The 18,222-nt window shown below is 48.2% G+C and overlaps 1 protein-coding gene across 5 annotated transcripts; it reads left to right on the top strand.

The window, feature by feature from the left end:
* The first annotated feature begins 1,652 nt into the window (after positions 1-1,652).
* On the top strand, positions 1,653-17,865 carry RBBP9 (RB binding protein 9, serine hydrolase). 5 transcript variants are annotated; one of them, XM_027118288.1, is made up of 5 exons: positions 1,653-1,782; positions 11,728-11,770; positions 12,762-12,867; positions 15,825-15,910; positions 16,299-17,865. In XM_027118288.1, the coding sequence occupies exons 1-5, from the start codon at positions 1,684-1,686 to the stop codon at positions 16,523-16,525; spliced, it is 561 nt and encodes a 186-aa protein (XP_026974089.1). In that variant the 5' UTR covers positions 1,653-1,683; the 3' UTR covers positions 16,526-17,865. The 5 variants fall into 5 exon arrangements, 4 of the variants coding, with proteins under 4 accessions (XP_026974089.1, XP_026974088.1, XP_026974090.1 ...); XM_027118287.1 differs by lacking the exons at positions 1,653-1,782; positions 11,728-11,770 and adding exons at positions 2,621-3,843; positions 7,679-8,032; XM_027118289.1 differs by lacking the exon at positions 1,653-1,782 and adding an exon at positions 3,733-3,843.
* Positions 17,866-18,222: the final 357 nt, after the last annotated feature.

Below are 18,222 nucleotides of genomic sequence, written 5' to 3'. Positions count from 1 at the left end.
AGATCCAATGTGGAGTCAGATTTATTCTTCTCTTTCACAGATAGACATAGCTGGGGTTTTTTTTTAACCGAACATTAAGAAAATATCATTTGCCAAAAATTTGCTTGACTTATTTGAACCTGGATTCCTAGTACTAGAAATTACTGTAAGAAGGATTTTTTAAAATCTACCACATTAATGTATTAGAAGTTTAATTTCCTTATTTTAGGAATAGTTTATTTATGTGACTGTGTAGTTATCCTGATAGGCATTGGGAAGGAAGAAAATTTCCTCCTTCTAGGTTCTTCTGGCTGGCCTAAGAATTAGATCGACATGAGGCAGATTAACAGGAGAAAATGAAATAGAAATTTAGTAACATGTATACATGGGAGAGACCTAGGGAAAATGAGTAACTTGCTAAAATGTTTCAAGTCCTCACCTTAAAAACCATCCTCAGCTAAAGACAAAAGAGGATATTGAGGTTGGGGAGTCAGTTATGGGAAGTCACCAGGGAAAGCGCAGTAAACAAGGGTAAGGTTGTTGAGCAGATTTAAGTCACTGCCTTCTCCACTGGTAACTTTATAGAGATGTGGCCATCCTCTTTCTAGTACAGAGAGGGAGACAACCTACAAATGGAGATTTCCCTTACAAATGTAAATGTGTCTTACAAAAGGATAATTCCTACTTGGCTAAGAGTTTTTTCCACATCTGCTGTTTCTTAGAAAATAACCAGCTTAAAATAATTGATATGGCAAGAGGCAATGAGAACAAAGCTTCTTTAAAAGATGTAATAATCCAATTTGTTAGAACTCTAAAGTTAGTAAACCATTTCATACTCTTACAACAGGTGAAGACCTTTGCGATTACAGCCATGAAGGCATACAGATGCACAAACACATAGAGTGTAAAACAAAGAATGTTATTTGCCATCCAATTCTATAAGGATCAAGCCATGAGCCACTGCAGCCGCTGACCTACAACACACGCTGAAAGGAATTCAGTACAAAAACCAGGATGAACCATTCAGTGTTTTGGATATACGGACCCCTAGATATGCTAGTGAACACAAGTTCATGTGCCTGACGCACAGCAAGGCCAAACAATATTGAAACGTCAGAGTTTAGGGCAGAGAAAGGTTTATCGAAGGGCTGTGCAAGGTAATGGGTGGCTCATGCCTCCCTAAAACCCGGAAATGCCCCGAAGGGTTTCAGCAAAGCTTTTTTTTTTTTTTTTTAAAGAACTAGTGTTTGAGTCCTAATTTTCTTTTGGTTTTTTGTTTTGTTTTTTGCCATGCCGCGCTGGTATTGACTGTTATTGGCTGATATTGACTATTTTATTAAGAACTATTTTGAAATCAGGAGTCCTCAACAAAGAAAACGGGTTGTGTTCTGCTTCTTTGAAACTAAAACATACTTTTCTATACAAATATCACTTAGTCTAGGTAAGAGATAACACATTCTGGGCATGTCACAGTCTGTCCCAAATAAGGGGGGCGGGGAATGGAAGCGCCAGCAAGAGGCAAGTAAAAGGTGACTTACACAGCTGCTGGAAACCCGCAAGGTTTGTCTGCGGCTGCCCTGTGCAGTAGGGAACCAGAAGCTCAGTGGGTGCGCTCTTGGCGCCCCGGAACTACAATTCCCGGAATGCCACGGGCAGGCTCCCCGGTCGCGCACGCGGTCTGAGCGCCTCAGGTCGGCTGCATTCATGGCGGCGCCCTGCAAGGCGGTGATCGTCCCCGGGAACGGGGGCGAGGATATGGCCACCCACGGCTGGTACAGCTGGGTGAAGAGGGAGCTGGAGCAGGTAGGAGACGCACCTCGCTGCACTGGGAGGTCGGGCTGGCGCGGGAGAGGCCGGAGGGCTCCCCGCTCCCACCCCCTTGTGCAGAGCCTGAGGGGACTGCGTTCTACTTTGGTGGGAATAAGACTGAATTGACGCCCTGCATTCAGTCTGTGCTTTTCCTGGAGTTTCTTTTCTGAGGAGAAGGGCCGAGAAAGGGCCCTTCCAGGGCGCGGCGCTGGGTTGCCACATTTGGGAGCGCCGCCTGGAGTTGGGCGCACAGCCTCCCGCCGCCCTGCCGTTGGGCTGGTGGAGGCCGCAGCGCTGTTAGGGTTGCATCCGTTTTCCTGTTTGCACTATTTCTTTTTGTAACCATGGCCCCATCTTAAGTATTTCCAATTGAGAAACGAAACCTCAGGAAACTTAACCAGCCGCTCTCGCTTCTGTAACTACGCTTGCTGACCCCCCGCCTTGTAATCATCCAACCAATCAGACGGCGACTAGTGTCTTTGTTTAAAGGTTAACCAATCAGTACTCCCCACCCCTGGAAAGTCCCGAACTTGATTGTACCTGTCTATGAAAGAGCTGAACTAAACTCCATCGGGACCTCTTAGCGCCACCGGCAACGAGTGCGCAGAGGTCCAGGTTCGAACCTGCAATAAATGACCCTTGCCGTTTGGCTTTGACTCTCGACTCTGGTGGTCTTGTGGAGGGGTCTCGCGACCGTGGGCATTTCCTTTGGGGGCTCGTCCGGGATGCCCCCGAGCCCACCAGACATCAGGTCAACGGGTCATCGCTGACAACCGATCGGTAAGTAAGCCGGCTCAGGGTACCTTCTGTTTTGGAGACTAGGACAGTCCTGGCGGACGCGCTATAGGACACCTAGTCGGGTGTGGTTGGAGACGTCCACCACGACCCATCTGGGGCTGATAGCCCATCTGAAGCACGCACGCAATAACCTCCCCTTCCTCCTTTTACAGGCTCCACTATTGGGACTGCGCTTAATCACTTTTGTTTTCAGAGTAACCTTCTCTAACCAATCTCTTCCAGGACCTAGACATGGGCCAAGCACAGAGTACCCCCCTCTCCCTCCTTCTCGCTAATTTCGGGGATGTAAAGTCCCGAGGACACAACCTCAGTCTGGACATCCGGACAAGAAAACTAATTACCTTCTGCCGCTCTGAATGGCCAACTTTCGGGGTTGGCTGGCCCACCGAGGGTACCTTTTGTCTTCCTATAATCCTAAAAGTTAAATCTAGAGTTTTCTTGCCAGGAAAAGAAGGCCATCCAGACCAGATCCCCTACATCCTGGTATGGCAGGACCTGACAGAAAACCCACCTCCCTGGATGACCCCCTTTTTGTCATCAGGGTCATGTAAGATCCTTGCGGCCCGACCAACTAAACCTCCCAAGCCTCAGACCCCAACTGCACCCATACTCTCTGATAGCCAAGACCTCCTTCTCCTAGACCCCCCCCATATCAACCTCCTCTTTTGGCCCCACAACCGGTCCCCCTTCCTGCTCCTGGCCCTGCTCCTCTCCCCTTGGTAGAACCTCCTGCGGCCCCTCCCGAGGGGCCACCCAGGTCAGAACCGGAGAACCGAGAGGCAGAAGCACTACCGGTCCTCCTGCCCAATGAAAATAACTCCCATGGGCCGGCTGGACGCACCCGTGGACGCACTCAGCGCGACCCAGGGTTCCGCCATCCGGATTCCACCATAGCCCTACCCCTGCGAGAAATAGGCCCTCCCGATGAGACAGGGAACCCCCGACTCCAGTATTGGCCATTCTCTACCAGTGACTTATATAATTGGAAAACCCAGAATGCCCGCTTCTCTGATAATCCTAAAGACTTGATAGCTCTTCTAGATAGCGTTATGTTCACTCATCAGCCCACCTGGGATGACTGCCAACAGCTCCTCCGGATCCTATTCACTACCGAAGAACGAGAGCGAATCCAGCTGGAGGCGAGAAAACTGGTTCCTGGAGATGATGGTCAACCCACCGCTAACCCTGACCTCATCAATGCAGCCTTTCCCTTAACTCGCCCCCCGCTGGATGAATGGGACTATAACACCGGAGAAGGTAGGGGACGACTGCTCATTTATCGCCAGACTCTAATGGCGGGTCTCCGGGCTGCCGCGCGCAAGCCCACTAATTTGGCCAAGGTATATTCAATTATACAAGGTAAAACAGAAAGTCCCTCCTCTTACTTAGAAAGATTAATGGAAGCCTTTAGGCAGTATACCCCTATGGATCCAGAGGCCCCCGAAAATCAGGCTGCCATTGTAATGTCCTTCGTTAACCAGGCAGCCCCTGACATTAAAAAGAAACTCCAGAAATTAGAAGATCTGGAGGGCAAACAGATACAGGATCTACTCTGTATCGCCCAGCACGTCTTTAATAACCGAGACGCCCCAGAGGATAAACAACTTAAAGCCACTGAGAAAATGACTAAGGTCCTGGCCGCCATTGTTCAGAAAGACCAAGAGGGCCCCCCAGCCACTCGACCTCCCAGGCGACCATTGGACAGAGATCAATGTGCCTATTGCAAGGAAAAAGGCCACTGGGCTCGGGAATGCCCCAAGAAAAGGCAGCCGTGCCCCAACCAGAGGCAATGGCAACCGAAGGCCACCCCAGTCCTATTAACACATGATGCAGAGTAGGGGGGACGGGGTTCGGACCCCCTCCCCGAACCCAGGGTAACCCTACAAGTGGAGGGGAAACCAGTCCAATTCCTGGTGGATACGGGGGCACAGCATTCGGTCTTGGTTAAGCCCCACGGGAAAGTTTCTAACAAATCCTCCTGGGTCCAGGGAGCTACGGGAGTCAAACATTACCCCTGGACCACTCAGAGAACTGTGGACTTGGGCACGGGAAGGGTAACCCATTCCTTTCTGGTCATTCCCGATAGCCCTTGCCCCTTGCTGGGGAGAGACTTGCTCACTAAAATGGGAGCACAAATTCATTTTCGGTCAGAGGGGCCAATCGTAACAGACCCTCACAACCAACCCATATCTGTGCTCACCCTGAACTTGGAAGATGAGTACCGACTTCACCAGGAACCACCCTCCCAAAATCAAGATATAGAGTCATGGCTTCAGCAGTTCCCCGAAGCGTGGGCAGAAACAGGTGGGATGGGACTAGCCAAACATCGCCCAGCCCTATTCATAGAGATCAAACCAGGAGCAGATCCTGCACGTGTCCGACAGTATCCCATGCCTCTAGAGGCCAAGACTGGTATCACTCCTCATATTCGCCAGCTTCTTGACCCGGGGATACTGCGTCCCTGCCAGTCGGCCTGGAATACACCCCTGCTGCCAGTCCGCAAACCTAACAGTAAAGACTACCGCCCAGTGCAGGACCTGAGAGAAGTTAACAGACGGGTCATAGACATCCATCCTACTGTGCCCAATCCATATACTCTTTTGAGCGCCCTTAGTCCAGGAAAACAATGGTATACTGTGCTGGACCTCAAAGATGCCTTTTTTAGTTTACCCTTGGCGCCCAAAAGTCAAGAACTCTTTGCCTTCGAATGGTCGGATCCCGAGAGAGGCATAAACGGACAACTCACCTGGACCAGACTTCCCCAAGGATTCAAAAATTCGCCCACCTTGTTTGTTGAGGCCCTACACGAGGATCTCAGTGAGTACCGGAGACAAAACCCCAATGTAACCCTCCTGCAGTATGTTGATGATCTCTTAATAGCTGCTGAGACCGCTGAAGCCTGCCTGCAGGGAACCAGAAACCTCCTACAGACTCTCGGCACCCTGGGATACCGGGCCTCTGCCAGAAAGCACAGATCTGCAGGCCTGAGGTAACTTACCTGGGGTACCTATTGAAAGGGGGGCAACGATGGCTCACAGATGCACGGAAGGAAACCGTCCTCCGCATCCCCAGACCCACCACGCCTCGACAGGAGAGGGAATTTTTGGGGTCAGCGGGGTTCTGCCGTTTATGGATACCCAAATTTGCTGAAATGGCCAAACCGCTATACTTAGCCACCAAAGAGCAGACGCCCTTTAAATGGACAGAGGAGGCTGAGCAGTCATTTCAGCAGATCAAAACTGCCTTGCTATCCGCACCCGCCCTGGGTCTCCCTGATGTCTCCAAACCCTTCCACCTCTTTGTGGATGAAAGCAAAGGCATAGATAAGGCCGTGTTGACCCAGCCCCTCGGTCCTTGGCCCAGGCCTGTCGCTTACCTATCAAAGAAATTGGACCCAGTGGCTGCCGGCTGGCCTCCTTGCCTCTGGATGATCGCCGCCACGGCCCTAATGGTAAAGGATGCTGACAAACTAACTATGGGGCAGGAGTTACATGTCACCACCCCCCACGCCATCGACGGGGTTCTCAAACAGCCTCCCGACCGATGGATAAGCAATGCTCGACTGGTCTACTACCAGGGTCTACTGTTAAATCCCCTCAGAATCAGCTACACTCCGCCGCAGGCATTAAACGCTGCCTCCCTATTACCTGACCCAGATTTGGACTCCCCACTCCATGACTGTGCAGAGGTACTGGCCCAGATCCATGGGGTTCGGGAAGACCTACGTGACCAGCCCCTACCGGATGCACAAGTCACATGGTTCACTGACGGCAGCAGCTTTGTCCAGCAAGGTCAGAGGTATGCGAGGGCAGCGGTAACATCAGAAACTGAGGTGATATGGGCAGAGACTCTCCCCCCAGGGACCTCAGCCCAAAAAGCTGAATTAATTGCCCTGACCCAAGCTCTCAAGATGAGCAAAGGCCAAAAAGCCACCATATATACAGACAGCCGGTATGCTTTTGCTACCGCACATATACATGGGGCAATATACCGAGAGCGGGGACTACTCACAGCAGAGGGCAAAGACATCAAGAACAAAGAGGAAATCCTGGCCTTGCTAGCGGCCATATGGGAACCCAAAAAGCTAGCCATTGTATACTGCCCGGGGCATCAAAAACCCACGAATCCAGTCGCCCGAGGCAACAATTTGGCAGAACAGACAGCTCGAAAGGCGGCACACACTCCAATACCATTACTTCCCCTGCAACTGCCGGATCCAGGGCCCCAGGAAATACCGCCCCAACCCGACTACTCGGAGGATGACATCAGATGGATGAGCAAGCTCCCTCTAACCCAGGTTAGAGACGGATGGTGGCGGGACGCTAAGAACAATATCCTCCTTCCTGAGAAACTAGGAACCCTGGTCCTTGAACGGATCCACCGTAGCACCCACTTGGGCGCCTGACGGCTACAGGATCTTATCAGGTAGACTGGACTTAAAATTAAAAATGTCTCCGAGAAGACTGAACGACTGGTTGCTGACTGTGCAGTCTGCCAACTCCATAATGCCAGCACCCACCCGTCAACCACTGGCATCCGGGAAAGAGGAAACCAGCCCAGAGCCTACTGGGAAGTGGACTTCACGGAGGTAAAGCCTGGCAAATATGGGTATAAATATTTACTGGTGTTTATAGATACCTTTTCAGGTTGGACTGAGGCATTCCCAACCAAGAATGAGACTGCACAAATAGTAGCTAAGAAACTACTAGAAGAGATCCTGCCCAGGTATGGCTTTCCAGTTATGATAGGGTCCGACAACGGGCCAGCCTTCGTTTCTTAGGTAAGTCAAGATTTGGCTTCCATACTTGGGACTAATTGGAAATTACATTGTGCATACCGCCCCAGAGTTCAGGACAGGTAGAAAGAATGAATAGAACTCTAAAAGAGACCTTGACTAAATTGACCATGGAGACTGGCGCTAACTGGGTAGTCCTACTCCCCTACGCTCTGTTTAGGGTGCGAAATTCCCCCTATAAGCTAGGATTTACTCCCTATGAAATAATGCGTGGTAGGCCTCCTCCTATCATCCCTAACCTAAAAACTAACCTTATCCAATTGGACCCAGAAAATAATCTCCTGTCTTCCCTCCAAGCCTTACAGCGGACACACGAGACAATCTGGCCCAAACTAAAAGAGCTATATGCAACAGGACCCCCGCCTACTCCACACCAGCTCCGGCCAGGTGACTGGGTCCTTGTCAAACGCCATCAACAAGAGACCCTAGAACCCAGGTGGAAAGGACCTTACAAGATCATCCTGACAACGCCGACGGCCATCAAGGTGGACAGCATAGCTGCCTGGATCCATTACACCCACGTCAAGCTGGTGGACCCATTTTCTGACCTCATCAAGTCCGCTAAAGCTGACGTCACCTGGACAGTGGACCGGAATAAGGACAATCCCTTCAAACTGACCTTGCGCCGTACCCTCCCCCATGATGACCAAGGTACTGCTGATAGCCCTAATAATAGTCCTAACCCTCAACCCTCGGGCCACGAGGGGAGGACTCGGCCCTTCCCCCGATAAGAATACTTTAATACAACAACTATATGGTGCACCCTGCGAGTGCAGGGGAGGTACTATGGAGACTCCTGAGGTTCCCCGAGGGTATACTCATATGCAGGACTGCGGGGGCATAACTGCGTATCTTGTTCAGGAATATAAGGGCACCGGGGCCTCTCAAAGCTGGCAATGCTACCATAAGCCTAAGCCACTCCCCCCTCGAGCCACTTGCCCCTGTTCTACCTTCCAGGAATCAATGCATAGCATGTGCTATACCTCTTACCAGCAATGTATAGGGGCCAATAACAAGACTTATTTCACAGCCATACTACAGAATAATAAAAGCCCCACCATTAGTGAGGGTAATAAACACCTTCAGGCTGGATGCACTGGCACCCCCGGGACCCCGGTATGCTGGAATACCAGGGCCCCCACACATATGTCAGACGGTGGGGGGCCCCAGGACGCAGTGCGCCAGATAGAAACCCGAAGACAAATAGAAGAGGTCTATCGGCATCTGTACCCACAGCTCAACTACCACCCCCTAATTCTCCCTAAGGTCAATCCCTCTGAATTGGACCCCCAGACCATGACTATACTAGAAGCTACTTTTACACTTTTGAATGCCACCAACCCCAACTTAGCACAGGATTGCTGGCTCTGCCTTCCTCAAGGACCGCCCCGCCCTATAGCCATCGCCACCTTCGCCAATTTAAACATCAGCGAACGATGTAACCCTACTTTACTCCCCGAGCCGTTCCCCGTACAATTTTCAAAATTTTCAACCACCTTTAATACCTCATGCTTTGTCAAGAACGATTCCCTCTCTAACGCCAGTATTGACTTGGGAATCCTTTCATCCACTGGATGTAGTCAGTATATCCCCGTGAACTCCTCCCTCTGTAGTCCTAACACCACTGTTTTTGTCTGTGGAAATAACCTAGCATACACCTATTTACCCCCGAATTGGACAGGGGTCTGCAAGCTAGCCACCCTCCTCCCCAATGTAGACCTAATCTCGGGAGACACCCCATTGCCCATTCCCAGCTTTGACCTTTGGGCAGGGAGAACCAAACGAGCCATTACAGCCATACCCCTCCTGGTAGGATTAGGAATTACAGGAGCTGTGGCCACAGGAAGTACAGGTCTTGGGGTCTCCCTTCACTCCTATAATCAGCTGTCTAGGCAATTAATAGAAGATGTAGAAGCCCTCTCTGGTACCATTCGGGACTCACAGGACCAATTAGATTCATTGGCCGAGGTAGTCCTACAGAATAGGAGGGGCTCAGACTTGCTGACAGCTGAACAGGGTGGGATATGCCTCGCCCTAAAAGAAAAGTGTTGTTTCTATGCAAATAAATCAGGCATTGTAAGAACCAAGATCCACCAGCTCCAGGAAGACCTAGCTCGCCGCCGGCAGGAATTAGCGGATAATCCCCTTTCGTCAGGATTTCATGGAATGCTTCCCTTCCTCCTCCCCATCCTGGGCCCTCTACTATGCCTCCTTCTCCTCTTCACTATAGGCCCCTGTATACTCAGTAGAGTCATAGATTTTGTCCGAGAAAAAATAAATGCAGTTCAGCTAATGGTATTAAGAACACAATATCAGCCCAACGAGGCCTTAGAAATTGAAGAAACTAAGCCTTAAGGACCCAAGATTGGTTCCTCTGGTTCATGAGAAAGGGGGGAATGAGGGGACTGCGTTCTACTTTGGTGGGAATAAGACTGAATTGACGCCCTGCATTCAGTCTGTGCTTTTCCTGGAGTTTCTTTTCTGAGGAGAAGGGCCGAGAAAGGGCCCTTCCAGGGCGCGGCGCTGGGTTGCCACATTTGGGAGCGCCGCCTGGAGTTGGGCGCACAGCCTCCCGCCGCCCTGCCGTTGGGCTGGTGGAGGCCGCAGCGCTGTTAGGGTTGCATCCGTTTTCCTGTTTGCACTATTTCTTTTTGTAACCATGGCCCCGTCTTAAGTATTTCCAATTGAGAAACGAAACCTCAGGAAACTTAACCAGCCGCTCTCGCTTCTGTAACTACGCTTGCTGACCCCCCCCTTGTAATCATCCAACCAATCAGACGGCGACTAGTGTCTTTGTTTAAAGGTTAACCAATCAGTACTCCCCACCCCTGGAAAGTCCCGAACTTGATTGTACCTGTCTATGAAAGAGCTGAACTAAACTCCATCGGGACCTCTTAGCGCCACCGGCAACGAGTGCGCAGAGGTCCAGGTTCGAACCTGCAATAAATGACCCTTGCCGTTTGGCTTTGACTCTCGACTCTGGTGGTCTTGTGGAGGGGTCTCGCGACCGTGGACATTTCAAGCCCTGCTGGGAACCCCGTCTTAGACTCTACAAGTAGTGGAGGAAGTTCGGCTGGTGAAACAGCCAGGAGGGCTCCTCTCAGGGCTCAGAGTACAAGCTCCACCCCTAGAAACTGGAGACCGAGCCCGCTCCCCGTACCTGCTGCGGGTTCAGATATGGGACTCCCAGATAATTCTACAGCAATCTTCTCTGCTCTCTGTCTCGGATTTTTTTTTTTTTTTTTTTTTTTGCGGTACGCGGGCCTCTCACTGTTGTGGCCTCTCCCGCTGCGGAGCACAGGCCCCGGACTTGCAGGCTCAGCGGCCATGGCTCACGGGCCCAGCCGCTCCGCGGCGTGTGGGATCTTCCCGGACCGGGTCACGAACCTGTGTCCCCTGCATCGGCAGGCGGACTCTCAACCACTGCGCCACCAGGGAAGCACCTGTCTCGCATTTTTAAACATTTTAATATGTAATATTGATATTTACAAAGGATGTATGTAACACGTACATACATTATGAAGTATAATGTAACCAATACTTGAGGGTCCCTCACCAAACTGAAATCTAGGAACATTATCAATACCTTCAGAGCCACCTGTATGTCCCTCCATCCCGTTTCCCTGCCGTATGAAATTTTAAAAGTTTGTTTCGCTTTTAAAACTTAATTTAAAAAATTAATTACTTTTCAACCTATGTATGTATCCTTTAAGCAATATATTGTTAAATTTGGCCTCTTTGTGAGCTTTATAAAAATGGCATCTAACTGCGGGCTGTCTTGTGCATCTTGATTTTTTTTTTAAACGTTCTTCCATAACTAGGCAATAAGACTGTTTCCTGAGTTGCCAACCTCTAGAGCTCTAGACTGGGTCTCTAGAATAAAATTCCAGGCTTGTGGCTGAGAGCCATGGCTAGAGCTACAAACCAAAAAGTCAGGGCTGCAGCTGTCCAAGAGGATTGGATCTCCAACTTCCTGTACCACATTATGTACCACATTTTACCTACTCCCTGGAGCATAGTCTGATTGGCTCCAGGTCAGTTTGTCTAGAATCTGCTATGGCCTCTCTATATGTATATGCCAGCGGTGATAAATGTACATGTCCAGTTGCACATATGAAGAGATCCGCGGAGCTGGCTAGATAGAGAACTACAGACAGATGGAGTTTATGAGGAGGGATTGTATATTCATATGTAATCCTGTAGCACTTACCCCACTTCATTTCATGATATAAACAACTACTTATTGAATTGTTAAAGCTCATAGCAGGTGTCTCATTTCTTATTAGCAAAGTATTAGTTGTAATTAAGCTCTTTATTATAATTTTTTTCTCCCTCTCATATCGTAGATACCTGGTTTCCAGTGTTTGGCTAAAAACATGCCTGACCCAAGTAAGTTTTTTAAATGTGTCTTTAAAAAGCCTCCTCTTGTTGGGTTTTGATCTTGTCATTTTTCGGTAGAGAAGAGGAATATCCTAGCAGGGAAGCCTAAGGGAATACATACCTCAGAGTGAATGATGGCAAGTATTTGGGGGAGGAGGATGCAAACCAAAAAACATGATAGAAAATTATGGTAAGGATCAAGAAGAGCACCTGGGCTCGGAAGAATTTAATTTTCAACTTTGTAAGCAACGGATTTTCCCTTCTATAAGTCAAATCTTTTCAGGCAAAATTTATGGGTGTTTCATTTGAGGCAGAGGTATGACAAAACTTACAGCATCTCTATGAGATCCTAATATTAGAAAATGTAACGTGGCCCCTTCTGTTCTGAGTGCCTATGAGTTGTCTCAGGAATTTCCTTTTTGGGAAGAAAGAAAATATGTGGACATCAACTTGAGAAACAATATTGTCAAGAGGATTTTTGTTTTTAAGTTGGAAAGTTTACATTAAACTTCAGTTATATTTTATTTTCTTAGTATTTCCTTTCAAGAAAATGCTAAAAAATAAAAACAAAACTATTTACCAAAACTACAGATTTGAGTCTTTCAGACAGCAACACATAAAACTTTGGCCCTGGGCTTCCCTGGTGGCGCAGTGGTTGAGAGTCCGCCTGCCGATGCAGGGGACATGGGGTTCGTGCCCCGGTCCGGGAGGATCCCACATGCCGCGGAGCAGCTGGGCCCGTGAGCCATGGCCGCTGAGACTGCGCGTCCAGAGCCTATGCTCCGCAACGGGAGAGGCCACAACAGTCAGAGGCCCGCTTACCACAAAAACAAACAAAAACAAACAAACAAACAAACAAAACTTTGGCCCTATTAAAACAGCCCCATCCCCCATTGCGGTCCTGCGGTTTGCTGAATGGTCCTCTGTTAGAAAGGTGGGCAGCGCTGGACTGAGACTGTCCCTGTTGAGTGACGGACTCTTTCTTTCCCCTGAACCTTAGTCACAGCTCGAGAGAGCATCTGGCTGCCCTTCATGGAGACGGAGCTGCACTGTGACGAGGAGACCATCATCATAGGCCACAGTTCTGGGGCCATTGCAGCCATGAGGTGTGGTCCTTATTGAATTGTCACCATCCCCCCTACCCCTGTGGGCTCCAGTCAAGCTTGCTTGGGAAATACTTCGTGCACATCTTAAGTTTACACTGCAGAGGAGACAGTGAGTAGTAACATGATCTGTCCTAATTCCTTCCTGGTTTGATTAGTGGATTAAAAAGATACTTTGCTCTTACTGGGATACAGTGACCCTTTTAAAACACAAGTGCCTCCGAACCCCAGCAGCTCCCGTCACCCTCAGAAGAACTTGTCAGCCTTCAAGCCCCCCGCCCCCCATGTCGTCTCTGCCGTCTCCCCTTCGCTGCCCCCAGCCTGGTTTACAGACCTCAGTGCAGTTCCTTGAACACGCCGAGCTTGTGCCTTTCTTAGGCCTGTGCTTGCCGCTGTTCTACTTGGACTCTCTGTCCCCAGACACCTGCATGGCCTTCTCCTCTCTAGGTCTCTGCTCCACGTCCCCTTTCAGTGAGGCCTTATGTAATCACTCCACGTGAAACAGCAGCTTCACCCCACCGAATCCTACCCCCTTTATATCTTATGACCCCCCTTATTATCTGTAGCACTTTTCACCACCTGACATCCTATTCATTTCTTGTCTCCTGCCAGTCAAATGTAAGCTCCATGAGGGTGGGGCTTTGTTCATTCTGACACGAAACCCCGGTGCCTGGCAGAGTGTCTGGCATATGGTAGGTGCTGATAACTCCCCGTTGGAGGGTGGAGGCTGCTACCCGCACTGCCCTCCACTCCCCCCCCCCCCCCCCCGCCAGCCCCAGCCCCCGCCCCCAGGGGTCATGGGTGCCTCCCTGCTGCTCCCCATTAGAACGTCACCCTGCAGGCTTATAAGGCCTGGAATGTAAGGATGGAGCTGGCTGAAAAGCCTGTTAGGGTTGGGTTTCCTCTGTATTTGCGAGGCTAGATGACAAAGGATTATGGGGGGGGTTTTGTTTTAATTAATTAATTAATTTTTTGCTGCGTTGGGTCTTCGTAGCGGTGCGCGGGCTTCTCATTGCAGTGGCTTCTCTTGTTGCAGAGCACGGGCTCTGGGCGCGCGGGCTTCAGTAGTTGTGGTGCGTGGTCTTCAGTAGTTGTGGCACTTGGGCTCAGTAGTTGTGGCACACAGGGTTAGTTGCTCTGGGGCATGTGGGATCTTCCCGGACCAGGGCTCGAACCTGTGTCTCCTGCATTGGCAAGCGGATTCTTAACCACTGTGCCACCAGGGAAGTCCCAGGATTATGGTTTTTGTGTGGCTTCTTGTCCCCAGCAGCCCCTCAGGATGTCACGTGAATCGATCGTCAGAGAAATCTTGCCAAGTTCCATAACCTTTCAGCCACACCTGTGGAGCTACAAGAATAATGCTTTCCTATGTGGACCTACAGAATTGTGGTACATAGTGTTTATAAGTTGCCAGGGGTTGTCCGGAAAATGAAGAAAGCCCTTTATGCTGAAATCTGTGGTAACCCAAGGCCAACTGAATTTTTCTCAGGCCGCTGGCTAATAACGATGTGGCTTCTTTTAAAGACTCCTGAAATTTATTGTAGGATTGTCAGGAACCTTCTAAAAATTAACTTCTAAAGTTAAGGTAGGCAAGGAGAAAACCAGATGCTAAAGCCATGGGGCCTAAGATCATAGGGGAACAGGACACAGAGGACTACCCCACAGTTACTTATTAATCACAAGGGGGAATTGTGTCTTTACAGTGGAGGGATCTGAGGGGTATCACCCTAGGGAATCTGACAGTCTCAGCAGTAATGGGACAAACTGGCATCGTGTGCCCATCGTTGTGGAGTGGGAAGGACACAACATTGCCTACGTAATGGTCTTGCCAAGTGTTTCACCTCAGCCTAATCATGAGGAAACAAGTTCAGTTTAGGGGATAACATACAAGAGAATGGGCCTAAAATTCTTAAAAGTCGTCAATCTCATTTAAAACAAATTTAAAAGTGATTGAAGAGTCATGAAACCAAACGCGTGATCTTTGACCAGATCTAGGATTGAAAAGATGTTTTAAAGCACAGTTTGGTACAACTAGGGAAAAATGAATACAGGTAATGTTACTGTCTTGGTGCTAAATTTATTAGGTGTAAGAATGATACTGTCGTTACATAAGAGCACAGCCGTGTTCTTAGGGGATACGTGCTAAAGTATTTAGGGGTGAACTGTAGCAAAATTAACGAATCTGGGTGCTTGTTCTCACTTTTCGGTAAGTTTGACATTTTTCAAAGCAAAAGATTGGGGAAAAAGTTTAGGCACGAGAACAAAATACCAACCCTAAACCTTGCCTGGCACCAAGGCCTCCTTGAGCTCTTACCTTTCTAGGTCCTTCCTTAGCCCTGGCCTTTGCTCAGTGAGGGAACTGTCTACAGTTAGCTGAGTGTCTGTTTGCCGGGCACTGTTATAGGGAACAGGGTCACAAAAATCGAGAAGGCTCAGACCTGCCCTTGAGGGATGCCCTTGGGGGACAGAGGTAAGACAACGCAAACAAGCGTGTGTGAGAGAGGCACAGTTCTGGCATGGTACAGTCACAGACCACTTGCATCTGTCACCTGGGCTGGGGAGGTGTCACGCCTTAGAATGCAGATTCCTTTGCCTCACTCACAATCCTCTGAATCAGATGCTCTGGGCTGAGCCTGGGAATCCACATGTTAACCAACCAAGTAATGCCGACGAATGCACACATCAAAGGGAATGATTACACTTTTTATGTTTATTCAGAAAGAATTATGGAAGAGGTTTGCACTACCTTGAAAACAGAGTAGAAACTCAGGTAGCCCAGGTGAGGTGATTAACCACCGGGCTCATGTTTCTGCATTTTCCTTGCTCTTTTTCCTACTAACCTCAGCAGCCTATAGCATGTGCTTTCTGTAAGCTAAATCAAATGAGTTTTGGATGGCTTACTGACTTTCTGGGACCAGATTTAACATTAAACATCAGCTACACCATTCCTCTCGCTCCAGGTACACAGAGACCCACCGGGTGTGTGCTATCGTGTTAGTGTCTGCGTACACGTCTGACCTGGGGGATGACAACGAACGGGCAAGCGGTAAGTCTGAAGGCAGAAACCGGAAGAGCCCTTCCTGTAGCCACGGGACTGCACGCTCAGGTAGTAAAACAGCACTGTCTTCCAACAGGTTAACACAAAATCTAACAGCACATGAGGAATATTTACCACCCATCTTTAGGTATAAGTTAGGCACTTAGAGAGGGCAGTGAGCCACTATCTAACCCATAGTCTAGAACTGAACCCCTGAGCCCTAGCCTCCCCCTTCACCAGTAGCTATGGTATCAAGCCCTACGGATCTGAAAACTGAAGAAGGGCTTCTAACTCAACACTTGGGCTCTGATTCTCTGAGTCTCTGCCATGGTCCTCACTAGAGTAGTGAGAATGGAAAGTATCCATGACACTGAGAGGTTGTGTGTTCTTCTCATAGGATACTTCAGCCGCCCCTGGCAGTGGGAGAAGATCAAAGCCAACTGCCCTCACATTGTGCAGTTTGGCTCCACCGACGATCCTTTCCTTCCTTGGAAGGAACAACAAGAAGTGGCCAACAGGTTGGAAGCCAAATTGTACAGATTCACTGACCGTGGCCATTTCCAGAACACAGAGTTTCATGAATTGGTTAGTGTGGTCAAGTCCATGCTGGAAGTGCCAGGATAGCCAGGGTTGTTCCTGCTGTTGTGCGTAAGGACATGGGAGTAGGGCAACAATCAGGTTATGAACAGATAACAATCATCCATTATCAGATGAATAGCGGGCCTGCAAACCAGATCAAATTAAGGTCCAAAACATACACACATTTCAATGTTCAATCTAAATTACAAACAGTATTTTCATTTTCCATAGAACCTACATCTCCTCAAATTGCTCTGACCGAAAACAGTATTTTTCCCATTTGATAAGGGACATGGGACAGCTTAACCACCCTTACCTATCCAAAGTGAGTAAGACACAAATGAAACCCAGGTTTCCTGATCCCTAGTCCAGATTAAAACTAAACAGGTTTCATGTTATGCTGTAGGAGTTGCATCATAACATGTCCTTAACATGTTGAGAGAGTGACAGACAAGGAGGTTGAGGCAAGGGTCTGCAGGGTCAGGCAGGGATCGGTCTAAGACCAGACTGGCAAGGATTAGGGCGACAGAACTACTGCTGGGCCCTGTCTGGATTGTTGCCATGTGGGAATTTGGCAAGGCATTGCCAGTTTTCTGATTTTCAAGGAAAGAAATTAATACACTTTTGTATTTAGGGACCATAAGTGTATGTATATGTAATCCACATGTACATGAATTATGTTCAGTCCACAGACATATGGCTTGTTAGTTGGCAACTACAGCGTAAATAAAAACTTTGCAAACACAGGAAGACACAAAGGCCAAGCCATCCATGTGTGACCTCTTGCTGTAAGTATTCACTTAGCCAGTGCTTTAGAGCTTGAGAAAAGCCTGAGAAATAGACATGATGTCAAAGGATGAAGTCATGGGAACAGTTTGGATTTTGTTACAAAGTCTTAAATATTTTTAAAAATGATCTTTCCATATCTCAGATTTTGTTTTGTAAAGTGTTCTACCTTTTAATTTCCATGGTCCTTTATATCTCTTTCAGCATCATTCCATGATTTTTCTTCTAATCATACTCCCTCAAAAATAACGCTTTTTCATTTTCCAAAGTTTTTTGGCTATTATTATCCCCAAGTAACATCTCAAAACAATTTCCAGTAAATTCACACCTGATATTTGCTGCAATAATGTGAATTCCCACACTGTTAATACCTAACGAAAATTCAAAGCCATCATTTGAACCTGAAAAGGCTTTTGATTTCTAAGTGTGCTCAAAAAATGTCAGGAGAGATTCTCTAAATTTTTAGCAGCAGTTATCTTAGGGGATGGGAATTTTGGTAGTTATGGTGTGATGGACGTCTCCTTTTTACATTATACACCTGGGGATTATTTGAGTTTGTGCACTGTCTTTTATAATTAAAAATAAAGATTAAAAAGTTTGACAAGTTAGTGAAAAACAAAGTAGATAAATCCAATGAATACTTTTCTTAGAGAAGCTGTTTAGCATTGATTTGACCAAGCCTGTAATCAAAGCTTGATTCTATTTGAATTATTTGGAAGTAGTCATTGTTCAACGTATTCTCTGCCTTGTTTTCTGAAGTCCTTTCTTAAAAAAATTTACAAACTTACACAAATAACAGTTCATAATACTTTATTGTCCTCTTCCTCTGTAGAAAAAACCAAATATATACAATTGAGAAATAATTTGATATTCTTTATTCCTATAAAAATAACTTGAGGGGGGCTTCCTTGGTGGCGCAGTGGTTGAGAGTCCGCCTGCCGATGCAGGGGACACGG

Source organism: Aethalodelphis obliquidens, unplaced genomic scaffold, assembly GCF_003676395.1.
Source record: "Aethalodelphis obliquidens isolate GAN/ISIS:26980383/991018 unplaced genomic scaffold, ASM367639v1 scaffold18, whole genome shotgun sequence".
Lineage (NCBI taxonomy): Eukaryota > Metazoa > Chordata > Mammalia > Artiodactyla > Delphinidae > Aethalodelphis > Aethalodelphis obliquidens.
This window is presented reverse-complemented; position numbering and strand designations above follow the sequence as displayed.